The sequence below is a fragment of the Scyliorhinus torazame genome, chromosome 13 (assembly GCF_047496885.1).
Source record: "Scyliorhinus torazame isolate Kashiwa2021f chromosome 13, sScyTor2.1, whole genome shotgun sequence".
Taxonomy (NCBI): domain Eukaryota; kingdom Metazoa; phylum Chordata; class Chondrichthyes; order Carcharhiniformes; family Scyliorhinidae; genus Scyliorhinus; species Scyliorhinus torazame.
The window spans coordinates 19,338,211-19,354,652 of NC_092719.1; the positions used below are offsets into that span (position 1 = coordinate 19,338,211).

General features: G+C 48.2%; 1 protein-coding gene across 1 annotated transcript in view; it reads left to right on the forward strand.

The window, feature by feature from the left end:
* The window catches only part of col7a1l (collagen type VII alpha 1-like), a 435,910-nt gene that overhangs the window by 80,827 nt on the left and 338,641 nt on the right, over positions 1-16,442 (forward strand). Inside the window, exons 3-4 of the mRNA XM_072470919.1 lie at positions 13,919-14,099; positions 14,820-14,979. Coding sequence (XP_072327020.1) covers positions 13,919-14,099; positions 14,820-14,979 — 341 coding nt within the window. The remainder of the gene's footprint in view (positions 1-13,918; positions 14,100-14,819; positions 14,980-16,442) is intronic.

Below are 16,442 nucleotides of genomic sequence, written 5' to 3' on the forward strand. Positions count from 1 at the left end.
AAAGGGTCATATGGACTTGAAATGTTAACTGTGTTTCTCTCTTCACAGATGCTGCCAGACCTGCTGAGTTTATCCAGCATTTTCTGTTTCTATTTCGGATTTCCAACATTTGCAGTACTTTGCTTTTTTTAAATACTAATCTGGAAGCAGTCACAGAGACTTGCCACCAATGATTTGTAGCTCTTGCTGACAATTACTGACTCAATTCATCTGTGCTGCTGTAAATCCAGCCATAGGCAGACGATGGCTGCTAGCCTGACAAATACAAACCTTTGGCAGGACAGGAGACATGACATGGGTGGCAGAATGATGGAGAGAAAAGAGTGGAGTGGGGTGGGGCAAGAGAATGGGGAAGAGAGAGAGAGGGAGAAAGAGATATCGATAGACATACAGATAGACAAATTGAAGTGAAAGACGAGAGGGAGAAGGGACTGAAGTAAAAGAAGGGAAGGAGCGAGATGGGCAGACGGAAGTTAAGGAAAAGTGAGACACTTGAACATCCCTCAAAGCATGTTTGGAACAAGCTGCGTTAAATACCCAATGGTTGACTGACATTACAGCCTAAAAGCATCAAACAATCTGCTAATATAATGAGCATAGAAATGAAACGAGATATGGAACTGTTGTTTTGCCACAAGATATGACTGGCATATTAAATAAATGCTACACTTTATCATAGTTATACAATGTAAAGAGAAATCATAGGACAAGACTCTGTGGAAATTGGACTTGCAAGAGTGGAAGAAAAATCACAATTTCCGAATCTGACAATAAGAAGGCTTTATGGTTCACTTGCTCCGATCAGATGTAAAAATACCCTAAAAAAGCCTGTGACAATTCTTCATTCTTCAACAATTCTTCTGGGGCTGGTTTCCACAGGGGTAAATAGCTGGCTTTTAAAGCAGACCAGGGCAGGCCAGCAGCACGGTTCAATTCCCGTACCAGCCTCCCCGAACAGGCGCCGGAATGTGGCGACTCGGGGCTTTTCACAGTAACTTCATTTGAAGCCAACTTGTGACAATAAGCGATTTTCATTTAATTTTTCATTTCATTTCATTTTTTAAAAAAAATATATATATTATTGAAATTTTTTTCCAAACAACAATTTTTCCCTCTTACAAAGCAAACGAAACAATAATAAAACAGAAATTTTTAACAATACACAGGTAACAAAACCCCATTGTCTATTGACCTAAACTAAACTAACCCCCCCCCCTCCCCCTGGGTTGCTGCTGCTGGTCATCTGTCTTCCCTCTAACGTTCCCCTAGGTAGTCGAGAAATGGCTGCCACCGCCTGGTGAACCCTTGAGCCGATCCTCTCAGGGCAAACTTTATCTGCTCCAGTTTAATGAACCCCGCCATATCATTTACCCAGGCCTCCAGTCCGGGGGGTTTCGCCTCCTTCCACATGAGTAGGATCCTGCGCCGGGCTACGAGGGACGCAAAGGCCATGACATCGGCCTCTTTCGCCTCCTGCACTCCCGGCTCTTCCGCAACTCCAAATAGAGCTAACCCCCAGCCTGGTTTGACCCGGGCCTTCACCACCTGCGAAATCACTCCCGTCACTCCCTTCCAATACCCTTCCAGTGCCGGGCACGCCCAAAACATATGTGCGTGGTTTGCCGGGCTCCCGCCACACCTCCCACATTTGTCCTCCACTCTAAAGAACCTGCTCAATCTTGCCCCCGTTATGTGTGCTCTATGTAGCACCTTAAATTGAATCAGGCTAAGCCTGGCGCATGAGGAAGAGGAATTTACCCTGCTTAGGGCATCAGCCCACATACCCTCCTCTATCTCCTCCCCTAATTCTTCTTCCCACTTTCCTTTTAGTTCGCCCACCGACTCCTCCCCCTCTTCCCTCATCTCTCTATAAATCTCTGACACCTTGCCCTCTCCGACCCACACCCCTGAAAGCACCCTGTCCTGTATCCCCTGTGTCGGGAGCAACAGAAATTCCCTCACCTGTTGTCTAGTAAACGCCCTCACCTGCATATATCGCAAGAAATTTCCCCGGGGCAACTTATACTTTTCCTCCAATGCTCCCAAGCTCGCAAAAGTCCCATCTATAAATAAATCTCCCACCTTCCTAATTCCCAACTGGTACCAGCTCTGAAATCCTCCATCCATTCTTCCTGGGGCGAACCTATGGTTGTTCCTGATAGGGCACCCCACCAGGGCTCCCCGCACCCCTCTCTGTCGCCTCCACTGTCCCCAGATATTCAGTGTTGCCGCCACCACCGGGTTCGTGGTAAACTTTTTAGGTGAGAACAGTAGCGGCGCCGTCACCAGCGCCTCTAAACTTGTCCCTTTACAGGACTTTCTCTCCAGTCTTTTCCACGCCGCTCCCTCACCCTCCATCATCCATCTACGTATCATTGCCACATTGGCGGCCCAATAGTAATCACCCAAGTTCGGTAGTGCCAGTCCTCCTCTGTCCCTACTATGCTGAAGGAACCCCCTCCTTACTCTCGGAACTTTCCCTGCCCACACGAAGCTCGTGATGCTCCTATCTATTTTATTAAAAAAGGTCTTGGTGATTAGTATAGGGAGACATTGAAATACAAATAAGAACCTCGGGAGGACCATCATCTTAATTGCTTGCACCCTGCCCGCCAGCGATAGAGGCTGCATGTCCCACCTCTTGAAGTCCTCCTCCATTTGTTCTACCAGCCGTGTCAGATTAAGTCTGTGCAAGGTTCCCCAGCTCCTAGCGATCTGAATCCCCAGGTATCGGAAGTTTCTTTCCACTTTCCTTAGCGGTAAGCCTTCTATCTCTCTACTCTGGTCCCCTGGATGTATCACAAATAATTCACTCTTCCCCATGTTTAGCCTATACCCCGAGAATTCCCCGAACCCCCTCAAAATTCGCATAACCTCTATCATCCCCCCCGCTGGGTCCGACACGTATAACAATAGGTCATCTGCGTATAACGAGACTCGGTGTTCTTCTCCCCCTCTAATCACCCTTCTCCATTTCCTGGAGTCTCTCAACGCCATGGCCAGAGGTTCAATTGCCAACGCGAACAACAATGGAGATAGCGGGCATCCCTGTCTTGTTCCCCCATATAATCGGAAATACTCCGATCTATGTCGACCTGTAACTACGCTTACCGTTGGAGCCCCATAAAGAAGTCTAACCCAGCTAATAAACCCGTTCCCAAACCCAAACCTCCTTAACACTTCCCATAAATACTCCCACTCCACCCTATCAAATGCCTTCTCTGCGTCCATTGCCGCCACTATCTCTGCCTCCCCCTCCACTGGGGGCATCATTATCACCCCTAATAGTCGCCGCACGTTAACATTCAGTTGTCTCCCTTTTACGAACCCTGTCTGGTCTTCGTGCACCACCCCCGGGACACAGTCCTCTATCCTCGATGCCAGTACCTTTGCCAGCAATTTGGCGTCCACGTTCAATAATTTTTTTGCACTGAGTGCTGAATTTGGTGCTTTTTGAGTGCGATAGTGAGAGTTTGGTGACCGAGGGAGTTAGGTGAGGAGGGAGTAAGGTGCTCCTTTCATTTTGTTTCCGACATTTCCGCAAAGAGTGCGAAGAGAGCCAGGCGTTTACAGGAAGTGTAGCTGACTGGGAGCAGAGTCGGAGGGCGGAGATCTAGTTAGTCCACACAGCAGCTATATTCTGTAAGGTAAGAGGGGATGGAGGCTAGGCCAGTTACATGCTCCTCCTGTAGGATGTGGGTGGTGAGGGATACCACCGGTGTCCCCACTGACTATACCTGCGGGAAGTGCACCCAACTTCAGCTCCTCAAAGACCGTGTTAGGGAACTGGAGCTGAAGCTGGATGAACTTCGGATCATCCGGGAGGCAGAGGGGGTGATTGAGAAGAGTTACAGGGAGGTAACCACAGCCAAGGTACAGGACAAGAATAGCTGGGTTACAGTCAGGGGGAAAAAAACAAACAGGCAGACAGTGCAGGGATCCCTCGTGGCCGTTCCCCTTCAAAACAAGTATACCGTTTTGGATGCTGTTGGGGGGGATGACCTACCGGGGGAAGGCCCTAGCGGCCAGGTCTCTGGCACTGAGTCTGGCTCTGGGGCTCAGAAGGGAAGGGGGAGAATAGAAAAGCAATAGTTGTAGGAGATTCAATGGTCAGGGGAATAGATAGGAGATTCTGTGGTCGCGAGCGAGACTCCCGGAAGGTATGTTGCCTCCCGGGTGCCAGGGCCAGGGATGCCTCGGATCGTGTCTTCAGGATCCTTAAGGGGGAGGGGGAGCAGCCAGAAGTCGTGGTGCACATTGGTACCAACGACATAGGTAGGAAAAGGGGTGTGGAGGTAATAAACAAGTTTAGGGAGTTAGGCTGGAAGTTGAAAGCCAGGACAGACAGAGTTGTCATCTCTGGTTTGTTGCCGGTGCCACGTGATAGCGAGGCTAGGAATAGGGAGAGAGTGCAGTTGAACACGTGGCTGCAGGAATGGTGTAGGAGGGAGGGCTTCAGGTATTTGGATAATTGGAGCGCATTCTGGGGAAGGTGGGACCTGTACAAGCAGGACGGGTTGCATCTGAACCAGAGGGGCACCAATATCCTGGGAGGGAGGTTTGCTAGTACTCTTCGGGAGGGTTTAAACTAATTTGGCAGGGGAATGGGAACCGGATTTGTAGTCCAGCAACTAAGGTAGCCGATATTCAGGACGCCAAAGCATGTAATGAGGCAGTGGGGAAGGGAACACTGACAAAGGAGAGTATTTGCAGGCACGCAGATGGGTTGAAGTGTGTATACTTCAACGCAAGAAGCATCAGGAATAAGGTGGGTGAACTTAAGGCATGGATCGGTACTTGGGACTACGATGTGGTGGCCATCACGGAAACTTGGATAGAAGAGGGGCAGAAATGGTTGTTGGAGGTCCCTGGTTATAGATGTTTCAATAAGATTAGGGAGGGTGGTAAAAGAGGTGGGGGGGTGGCATTATTAATTAGAGGTAGTATAACAGCTGCAGAAAGGCAGTTCGAGGAGTATCACCCTATTGAGGTAGTATGGGTTGAAGTCAGAAATAGGAAAGGAGCAGTCACCTTGTTAGGAGTTTTCTATAGGCCCCCCAATAGTAGCAGAGATGTGGAGGAACAGATTGGGAAACAGATTTTGGAAAGGTGCAGAAGTCATAGGGTAGTAGTCATGGGCGACTTTAACTTCCCAAATATTGAGTGGAAACTCTTTAGATCAAATAGTTTGGATGGGGTGGTGTTTGTGCAGTGTGTCCAGGAAGCTTTTCTAACACAGTATGTAGATTGTCCAACCAGAGGAGGGGCAATATTGGATTTAGTACTGGGTAATGAACCAGGGCAAGTGATAGATTTGTTAGTGGGGGAGCATTTTGGAGATAGTGACCACAATTCTGTGACTTTCACTTTAGTAATGGAGAGGGATAGGTACGTGCAACAGGGCAAGGTTTACAATTGGGGGAAGGGTAAATACGATGTTGTCAGACAAGAATTGAAGTGCATAAGTTGGGAACATAGGCTGGCAGGGAAGGACACAAGTGAAATGTGGAACTTGTTCAAGGAACAGGTGCTACGTGTCCTTGATATGTATGTCCCTGTCAGGCAGGGAAGAGATGGTCGAGTGAGGGAACCATGGTTGACAAGAGAGGTTGAATGTCTTGTTAAGAGGAAAAAGGTGACTTATGTAAGGCTGAGGAAACAAGGTTCAGACAGGGCATTGGAGGGATACAAGATAGCCAGGAGGGAACTGAAGAAAGGGATTAGGAGAGCTAAGAGAGGGCATGAACAATCTTTGGCGGGTAGGATCAAGGAAAACCCCAAGGCCTTTTACACATATGTGAGAAATATGAGAATGACTAGAGCGAGGGTAGGTCCGATCAAGGACAGTAGCGGGAGATTGTGTATTGAGTCTGAAGAGATAGGAGAGGTCTTGAATGAGTACTTTTCTTCTGTATTTACAAATGAGAGGGGCGATATTGTTGGAGAGGACAGTGTGAAACAGATTGGTAAGCTCGAGGAAATACTTGTTAGGAAGGAAGATGTGTTGGGCATTTTGAAAAACTTGAGGATAGACAAGTCCCCCGGGCCTGACGGGATATATCCAAGGATTCTATGGGAAGCAAGAGATGAAATTGCAGAGCCGTTGGCAATTATCTTTTCGTCCTCACTGTCAACAGGGGTGGTACCAGGGGATTGGAGAGTGGCGAATGTCGTGCCCCTGTTCAAAAAAGGGACTAGGGATAACCCTGGGAATTACAGGCCAGTTAGTCTTACTTCGGTGGTAGGCAAAGTAATGGAAAGGGTACTGAAGGATAGGATTTCTGCGCATCTGGAAAGACACTGCTTGATTAGGGATAGTCAGCACGGATTTGTGAGGGGTAGGTCTTGCCTTACAAATCTTATTGAATTCTTTGAGGAGGTGACCAAGCATGTGGATGAAGGTAAAGCAGTGGATGTAGTGTACATGGATTTTAGTAAGGCATTTGATAAAGTTCCCCATGGTAGGCTTCTGCACAAAGTAAGGAGGCATGGGATAGTGGGAAATTTGGCCAGTTGGATAACGAACTGGCTAACCGATAGAAGTCAGAGAGTGGTGGTGGGTGGCAAATATTCAGCCTGGATCCCAGTTACCAGTGGTGTACCGCAGGGATCAGTTCTGGGTCCTCTGCTGTTTGTGATTTTCATTAATGACTTGGATGAGGGAGTTGAAGGGTGGGTCAGTAAATTTGCAGACGATACGAAGATTGGTGGAGTTGTGGATAGTAAGGAGGGCTGTTGTCGGCTGCAAAGAGACATAGATAGGATGCAGAGCTGGGCTGAGAAGTGGCAGATGGAGTTTAACCCTGAAAAGTGTGAGGTTGTCCATTTTGGAAGGACAAATATGAATGCGGAATACAGGGTTAACGGTAGAGTTCTTGGCATTGTGGAGGAGCAGAGAGACCTTGGGGTCTATGTTCATACATCTTTGAAAGTTGCCACTCAAGTGGATAGAGCTGTGAAGAAGGCCTATGGTGTGCTCGCGTTCATTAACAGAGGGATTGAATTTAAGAGCCGTGAGGTGATGATGCAGCTGTACAAAACTTTGGTAAGGCCACATTTGGAGTACTGTGTACAGTTCTGGTCGCCTCATTTTAGGAAGGATGTGGAAGCTCTGGAAAAGGTGCAAAGAAGATTTACCAGGATGTTGCCTGAATGGAGAGTAGGTCTTACGAGGAAAGGTTGAGGGTGCTAGGCCTTTTCTCATTAGAGCGGAGAAGGATGAGGGGCGACTTGATAGAGGTTTATAAGATGATCAGGGGAATAGATAGAGTAGACAGTCAGAGACTTTTTCCCCAGGTGGAACACACCATTACAAGGGGACATAAATTTAAGGTGAAAGGTGGAAGATATAGGAGGGATATCAGAGGTAGGTTCTTTACCCAGAGAGTAGTGGGGGCATGGAATGCACTGCCTGTGGAAGTAGTTGAGTCGGAAACATTAGGGACCTTCAAGCAGCTGTTGGATAGGTACATGGATTACGGGAAAATGATATACTGTAGATTTATTTGTTCTTAAGGGCAGCACGGTAGCATTGTGGATAGCACAATTGCTTCACAGATCCATGGTCCCAGGTTCGATTCCGGCTTGGGTCATTGTCTGTGCGGAGTCTGCACGTCCTCCCCGTGTCTGCGTGGGTTTCCTCCGGGTGCTCCGGTTTCCTCACACAGTCCAAAGATGTGCGGGTTAGGTGAATTGGCCAATGATAAATTGCCCCTAATGTCCAAATTGCCCTTGGTGTTGGGTGGAGGTGTTGAGTTTGGGTAGGGTGCTCTTTCCAAGAGCTGGTGCAGACTCAAGGGGCCGAATGGCCTCCTTCTGCACTGTAAATTCAATGATAATCTACGATTAATCTAGGACAAAGGTTCGGCACAACATCGTGGGCCGAAGGGCCTGTTCTGTGCTGTATTTTCTATGTTCTATGTAATAGTGAAGTAGGTCTATAGGACCCGCACTGCAACGGATCTTTGTCCCTCTTCAAAATTAGCGATATCGTCGCCTCCGACATCGTCGGGGGTAGAGTCCCCCCTTCCTTGGCCTCGTTGAACGTCCTCGCCATCAACGGGGCCAACAAGTCCACATATTTTCTGTAATATTCCACCGGGAACCCGTCTGGCCCCGGGGCCTTCCCTGCTTGCATGCTTCCCAGTCCCTTAATAACCTCGTCCACCTCAATCGGCGCCCCCAGGCCTGCCACCTCCTGCTCCTCCACTTTTGGGAACCTCAATTGGTCCAGGAACTGCCGCATCCCCTCCTCTCCCTCTGGGGGTTGAGACCTATACAGTTTCTCATGGAAGGTCTTGAACACCTCATTTATCTTTCCTGCCCTTCGCACCGTGTCTCCCCTTTCGTCTCTAATTCCTCCTATCTCCCTCGCTGCTGCCCTCTTTCGCAATTGATGCGCCAACAGGCGACTAGCCTTTTCCCCATAATCATATCTCCTCCCCTGTGCCTTCCTCCACAGTACCTCCGCCTTTCTGGTGGTCAGAAGGTCAAACTCCGTCTGGAGTCATCGCCTCTCCCTGTACAATTCCTCCTCCGGGGTCTCTGCAAATTCCCTGTCCACCCTTAAAATCTCCCCCAGTAATCTTTCCCTTTCCTTGGCCTCTGTTTTCCTTTTGTGGGCCCCAATAGAGATCAGCTCTCCTCTGACCACCGCTTTTAATGCTTCCCAGACCACTCCCACAGGGACCTCGCCGTCGTCATTGACCTCCAGGTATCTCTCAATACACCCCCGCACTCTTGCACACACTCCCTCATCCGCCATCAGTCCCACATCTAATCGCCAGAGTGTTCTCTGCTCCCTGTCCTCTCCTACTTCCAGGTCCACCCAATGTGGGGCATGATCCGAAACCGCTATGGCTGAGTACTCAGCTTCTTCCACCCTAGAGATCAACAACCTTCCCAACACAAAAAAATCTATCCGGGAGTACACTTTATGGACATGGGAGAAGAAGGAAAACTCCCTAGCCCTAGGTCTAAGAAATCGCCATGGATCCACTCCCCCCATCTGGTCCATAAACCCCTTAAGTACTTTGGCCGCTGCCGGCCTTCTTCCGGTCCTTGAGCTGGATCTATCTAGCCCCGGGTCCAGCACCGTATTAAAGTCCCCTCCTAAAATCAAGTTTCCTGCCTCCAGGTCCGGTATACGCCCCAACATCCGTCTCATGAATCCCGCATCGTCCCAATTTGGGGCATACACATTAACCAACACGACCTCCATTCCCTCCAGCCTACCACTCACCATTACATATCTACCTCCGCTATCTGCTACGATGTTCTTTGCTTCAAATGCTACCCGTTTCCCCACCAAAATGGCCACCCCTCTGTTCTTTGCGTCCAGTCCTGAGTGGAACACCTGTCCCACCCATCCTTTCATTAGCCTAACTTGGTCCGCCACCTTTAGGTGCGTCTCTTGGAGCATAACCACGTCTGCCCTTAGTCCTTTCAAATGCGCGAGCACTCTGGCCCTTTTTATCGGTCCGTTCAGGCCTCTCACGTTCCACGTGATCAGCCTCACTAGGGGGATACCTGCCCCCCTCCCGTGTCGACTAGCCATTACCTTCTCTAGGCCAGTCCCATATCCCGCCTCCGCGCTCCCGCTCGCTCCCCCAGCGTCGCACACCATCCCCGCCCACCCACTCTTTAGCCATTTCCTTTTGGATTTCCGCAGCAGCAACCCAGTTGTCGTCCCGTCCCCCCCCCCCCGCTAGATCCCTATCTAGCATGATTGCTCCCCCCATATCACTTCCGTAAGTCAGCTGACTTCAACTGACCCCGGCTACTCCTGCTCACTCCTCGACCCCCCCCCGGTGTGAGGGAACTCCCATCTGCCTTGCGCCTGTCTTCCCGCCTTATTCTTTCTGGCGCGGGAACATCCCTTTACCTGACCCGCCTCTTATGGCGCAGCTCCCTTTCCCCTCCCCCTCTCCTTCCCCATTCTCCGACTATGTCCCGTCTTTCCCCCCTCACCGGCGCCCACATTTCCCCAATGTCTCCCCCCTTCCCTGTTTACTTCTCAATTAACTTCCACTGTAACATTAACAAAAACAATAACAATAACATTTCCTGCAGCATCAGTCCCTCAGTTCCGGTCCAATTTCTCTTCTTTGATGAAGGACCATGCTTCCTCCGCCGTCTTGAAATAATAGTGTCTCTCCTGATACGTGACCCATAGTCTTGCCGGCTGCAGCATCCCGAACTTTACCTTCCTTTTATGCAACACCTCTTTGGCTCGATTGAAGCTCGCCCTCCTTCTCGCCACCTCCGCACTCCAATCCTGGTATATCCGTACCACAGCATTCTCCCATCTGCTACTCCGCACCTTTTTAGCCCATCTCAGGACCTCTTCTCTGACCTTAAGGCGGTAAAATCGCACGATTATCGCCCTCGGTGGTTCTCCCGCTTTTGGTCTTCTCGCCGGAATCCGATTTGCCCACTCCACCTCCATGGGGCCCGCAGGGGCCTCAGCACCCATCAGTGAGCTCAGCATCTTACTTGCGTACTCTCCACAGTCCACTCCTTCCACACCCTCAGGGAGACCTAGTATCCGAAGGTTCTTCCTTCGCGCTCCGTTTTCTAGGGCCTCGATCCTTTCAGTACACTTTTTATGAAGTGCCTCGTGCGTCTAAGTCTTAACCGCCAGGCCCAGGATCCCGTCCTCAATATCTGTCACCTTCTGCTCCACCACGCGGAGCTCAGTCTCCTGGGTCTTTAATGTCTCCTTGAGCCCCTCAATTGCCTGTAGCATCGGGGTCAGCACCTCCCTCTTCAGCAGCTCCACGCACCGTCTCACGATTTCATCCTGCTCAGGCCCCCATGTCGCCTGCGCTTTCTCCGCCGCCATCTTGTACTTCTCTCTTTCTGACCCTTTGGTCGACGATTCCTCGCGCTGCCGCCGCCGCCGCCGGTTTTTTCCTCCTTTGTTTGGGGGGGACTCCCTTCTCTCACACCCCACACCGGGTTGCGTCGTCGAAAAATTCCCCGTTGGGGCTCTTAAAAGAGCCCGAAGGTCCGTCGGAGCTGGAGCCGCCGAAGCGTGCGGCTAGCTAGGCATCACCGCAACCGGAAGTCCCTTCAGTGGCCTTGTTGAGATCTTTTCACAGTTGTTCCCTCTGCTGCTAGAATTCACCTTTGATACAGGCCCTCAGGTCAGCTTGCAGCTTTAAGCTTGCCCTTCCCCCGCCTGCATGCTGGAAGAGGCCCTGTTTATCCTGCAGTTGCAGCCAAATCCTTTACTGTTTCTGCCGTGTCTGGGAACCAAGAGACATACCCTTCCTGGGGGACACTGTCAGGGGAATGCTGCAGTCTTCTTCCCACACTGGGAAATGGCAAACAAATGCCGTGGGGGCCCTGTAATGAGCCCAAAAGTCCGTTCCAAGCAGGAGCTACCGAATATGCGACCTAGCTCTGCATAGCCGCACCCGGAAGTCCTTTCATTTCATGTCATGATCCACTGCTACCAATAATAGCAAACCTTCTGACAATAACACGGCTTACTACATTCAGTATTGCAAAGGTATGAACACTTGGATAATGCAAAGAATTCCAGCCGCAACTCTCAGTTTACAAATAATTGGATCTATTCTGGAACAAAGTTATAACTTTATCCAGGGCTTAAGTGCCGATTTGACCCAGGGTAGTACTCCTGCCTCCAGCTGAGTAGGTTGTGGGTTCAAGCTCCAACCCAGGCATTTGAGCACAATATCTAGGCGACATTCCGGTGCAGTGCTAAGGGAATGCTGCATCGCCAAAAATGTCATCCTTTAACTGAGACCTTCTGATTTGAGCTATAAAGATAATGCTTTTTGAAGAAGAGCACGCTTTGAGCAACATTGATCATCAACAGTATCACCAAAACAGATTATCTGGTGGTAATCACACTGTTGACTTGTGTAAAATTGGCTGTCACGTTACCGATATAACAGCAGTAAATGTACTTCAAATATACTTAATTGGTTGTAAATTGGCACAAATTAAGACCATAAGAACATAAGAACTAGTAGCAGGAGTAGGCCATCTGGCCCCTCGAGCCTGCTCCGCCATTCAATGAGATCATGGCTGATCTTTTTTGGACTGAGCTCCACTTTCCGTCCCGAACATCATAACCCTTAATCCCTTTATTCTTCAAAAAACTACCTATCTTTATCTTAAAAACATTTAATGAAGGAGCCTCAACTGCTTCACTGGGCAAGGAATTCCATAGATCCACAACCCTTTGGGTGAAGAAGTTCCTCCTCAGCTCAGTCCTAACTCTACTTCCCCTTATTTTGAGGCTATGCCCCTTAGTTCTGCTTTCACCCGCCAGTGGAAACAACCTGCCCTCATCTATCCTATCTATTCCCTTCATAATTTTATACATTTCTATAAGATCCCCCCCCCCCCCCCCCGCCCGCATCCTTCTAAATTCCAATGAGTACAGTCCCAGTCTATTCAACCTCTCGTAATACAACCCCTTCAGCTCTGTGATTAACCTAGTGAATCTCCTCTGCACACCCTCCAGCGCCAGCACGTCCTTTCTCAGGTAAGGAGACCAAAACTGAACACAATACTCCAGGTGTGGCCTCACTAACACCGTATACAATTGCAGCATAACCTCCCTAGTCTTAAACTCCATCCCTCTAGCAATGAAGGACAAAATTCCATTCGCCTTCTTAACCACCTTTTGCACCTGTAAACCAACTTTTTGTGACTCATGCACTAGCACACCCAGGTCTCTCTGCACAGCGGCATGTTTTAATATTTTATCATTTAAATAATAATCCCTTTTGCTGTTATTCCTACCAAAATGGATAACCTCACATTTGTCAACATTGTATTCCATCTGCCAGACCCGAGCTCATTCACTTAACCTATCCAAATCCCTCTGCAGACTTCCGGTATCCTCTGCACTTTTTGCTTTACCACTCATCTTAGTGTCGTCTGTAAACTTGGACACATTGCACTTGGTCCCCAACTCCAAATCATCTTTGTAAATTGTGAATAATTGTGGGCCCAACACTGAACCCTGAGGGACACCACTAGCTACTGATTGCCAACCAGAGAAACACCCATTAATCCCCACTCTTTGCTTTCTATTAATTAACCAATCCTCTATCCATGCTATTACTTTACCCTTAATGCCATGCATCTTTATCTTATGCAGCAATCTTTTGTGTGGCACCTTGTCAAAAGCTTTCTGGAAATCCAGATATACCATATCCATTGTCTCCGTGTTATCTACCGCACTGGTAATGTCCTCAAAACATTCCACTAAATTAGTTAGGCACGACCTGCCCTTTATGAACCCATGCTGCATCTGTCCAATGGTACAATTTCCATCCAGATGCCTTGCTATTTCTTCCTTGATGGTAGATTCCAGCATCTTCCCTACTACCGAAGTTAAGCTCACTGGCCTATAATTACCCACTTTCTGCCTACCTCCTTTTTTAAACAGTGGTGTCACGTTTGCTCATTTCCAATCCGCCGGGACCACCCCAGAGTCTAGTGAATTTTGGTAAATTATCACTAGTGCATTTGCAATTTCCCTAGCCATCACTTTTAGCACTCTGGGAATGCATTCCATCAGGGCCAGGAGACTGGTCTACCTTTAACCCCATTAGCTTGCCCATCACTACCTCCTTAGTGATAACAATCATCTCAAGGTCCTCAGCTGTCATAGCCTCATTTCCATCAGTCTCATAGCCTCATTTCCATCAGTCGACGGATTATGATCAGTGTTATATAAATGCAAGTCTTTTGTACGTATTTATCCTTAATGTCACCTTGTGTCCCTCACAACGTGTAGAACGAGAAAACTTTCAACCCGTTGATCTGAATGGGATTTGTATCCTGGTTGAGGAGCAGTTAGGCCACCCAGTGTGCGACACAGCTTCCTTTATGTGTCATTGGCTTCTAACCTGGGCTCTGTATCTTATTTCAGTGTGTCTCACAGCAGTAGCAGCTGATATTATATTTACGGTGGATGAATCGTGGAGTGTGGGAGAGGCCGACTTCCGAAGCGTAAAGGAATTCCTCAATGGCATCGTAACATCATTCAAAAAGGCTCCAGTAGGAAGGGATGGCATCAGGTTTGGAGTCATCCTCTACAGTGACCATCCCAGGTAAATCATAACATTTCAATTTCCTCATGCGACTGGGTTAATTTTACCCATTACCCCAGTGCTGATAAATCTACAATGGCTCCCAGTCTGGCATCGTCCCAAATTTAAAATTCTCATCCTTAAATTCAAATTCCTCCATGGCCTTGGTGGACCCTATCGCATTCATGTTCTTCAGCCCTACACCTGTCCAGGATCTCTGCGTTCCTCCAGTTCTGACTTCTTAGCATCCCCAATTTCCATTGACCCCATTATGGACATCCGTGCCTTCAGTCAGAAAGAAAAGGGGGGTTTAGGACCAATTATACAGTTCCACTAAGGATCTGGCACAAGCAGAATGGGCTGAATGGCCTCTACAATGTAGGATTCTATAAACCCAGGTAATGGTGCATATCTGGTGCCAGGTTTGCAAGTTAAAAGTCCATAGATTTGCAGAGGAGGAAAGACTCGGTGAAGTTTGGCCATTATTGCCACCTAGTACTTTCATCTCCCATTGCTCATAATCTCCAAGTTGTCTTTCTGACAGGTTTCTCCTCTCCCTTCATCCTCACTGTACTGATTTTGACTTTCCTTCTCTTGTTGGTTTTGGCGAGGTCCTGTTCGGGGGATCTTAGTCCTTAACCTTAAGATTTGTCAATCGAAAAAATGTAAGATGCATAAGGCAATAGGGCCAATGGTTTGTCTTTGACATATAAATTTAATTTGCTAAACTCTTGCTTCTAGAACAGCAATTGCACTTACTGACTATGGGACAATTGAAGAAGTATTAGTGGCCATCAGAGACCTTTCGTTTCAAGGGGGCAACACAAAAACAGGAGCTGTCCTTTCCTTTCTCGCACATTCTGTATTCAGCTCTACAATGACAAGAGAAAGCGCACCAAAGGTTGGTAATACTAGCAAGAGCTACCTTCAGACTTAGTAACTTGCTTATTGCATTTTGTTTCCATTCAGATCATGAATGTCAAGTGTTGAGGAGTGGATTACTTTCCATTTCTGGCACTTATATTCAGCACCAAGTATTTTTAGGTCAGTTACAGTCCAACAGTGTAAAACCTCCTCAACTCTGACCCAACTGTGCTTTGATCCATCCTCAGAAGGTCAGCTGCTACATTTGTGTGGCAACTGGAGTAAACCTCTTGAGAAGGTGGTGGAAACAGAATCAACAGAACTTTCAAAGGGATCGAATGAATACTTAAGAGGAAAGAATTTACAGGGATAATGGAATGAGCAGGAGTGGGACTAATTGGATCACTTTGTCAAAGGCTTCTATGAATTTCCATTTTCAGATATCGGACACACTTGTAGCCTCTTTAAGTGAGGTGGCCAAGTATAGATTTTCTGATTGGGTCCTCTCCAGCAAAGCTGCTGTGAACAACAAGGGCAATTGGAACGTTGGGTGGCGATCTGCGATGCCAGATCTCCTAGCCATTCAGTGCATTGCGAGCATTTTGAGGGAGAGGGGAGAATGGGGGCTGGAAATGTCCACCTGGAAAGGACAGATGCTTCCTGAGAATGTTAAAATGAAGGTGGCAATATACATGTCCGCACAATGGTGCTTCTGGCTACAATATTGGGCAGGGTTCATTGTGTATGCAGGGTTGGTATGGAAAGTACGACATAACCATAGGAGGGGTATTCATTCAATGAGCCTTTCTGTGCCATTTTAGTTTGTTTTGTCTCCCTGCTGTCATATGGATTTCAAGAGTCAATTGTTCCAATGCCTCTTTTTGAATCCTCTCTGCAGGCTCCAGTGATTGATCCCCATTGGGATTCCCCCTTTTTTGAAGAATTTTGCAGGTAGAAGGGACAGGCCATTGGAGCGGTGCCAGGGTGTCAGGCAATACGCTAGTTTAGCAGATGGTTAGTGCCTGGGGAGGCCATGACACCAGACTTGAGGGTACAGAAACAATAAGTGAAAGCCTGTTAACTGTGATGCAAAGATGGATTGATTGTTCTTGTTATTGTAAGGGACAACAGACGGAGTAGGCGGAGAAACAAAACTTATTTTAGTTAACAAGGTTAACTATATGCACAACTCCAATATTACCCTACTGGGTCTTCTTTAGTCAGTGTCTGATGGCAGACTCTATTTGTACAAATGCACGGCACTTTGTTAAAGGACCCCCATCCCTTTATCGGGGAAGCTCATATTCTGCAATTTCCACGGGGTAATGAATCATTCCTACCCCGTTAGTCCCTTGCGGGTTATAACACTTGTGTAAGGAATATGGAGCAAAGGTGGAGCTCAACAGTGACCTTATGAAATGGCAGAGTAGTCTCGAGAGGCTGAATGACCAGCTCCTCCTGTTCCAACGTGCCTATGAAAGTGAACAGTTCTTTGGGCTC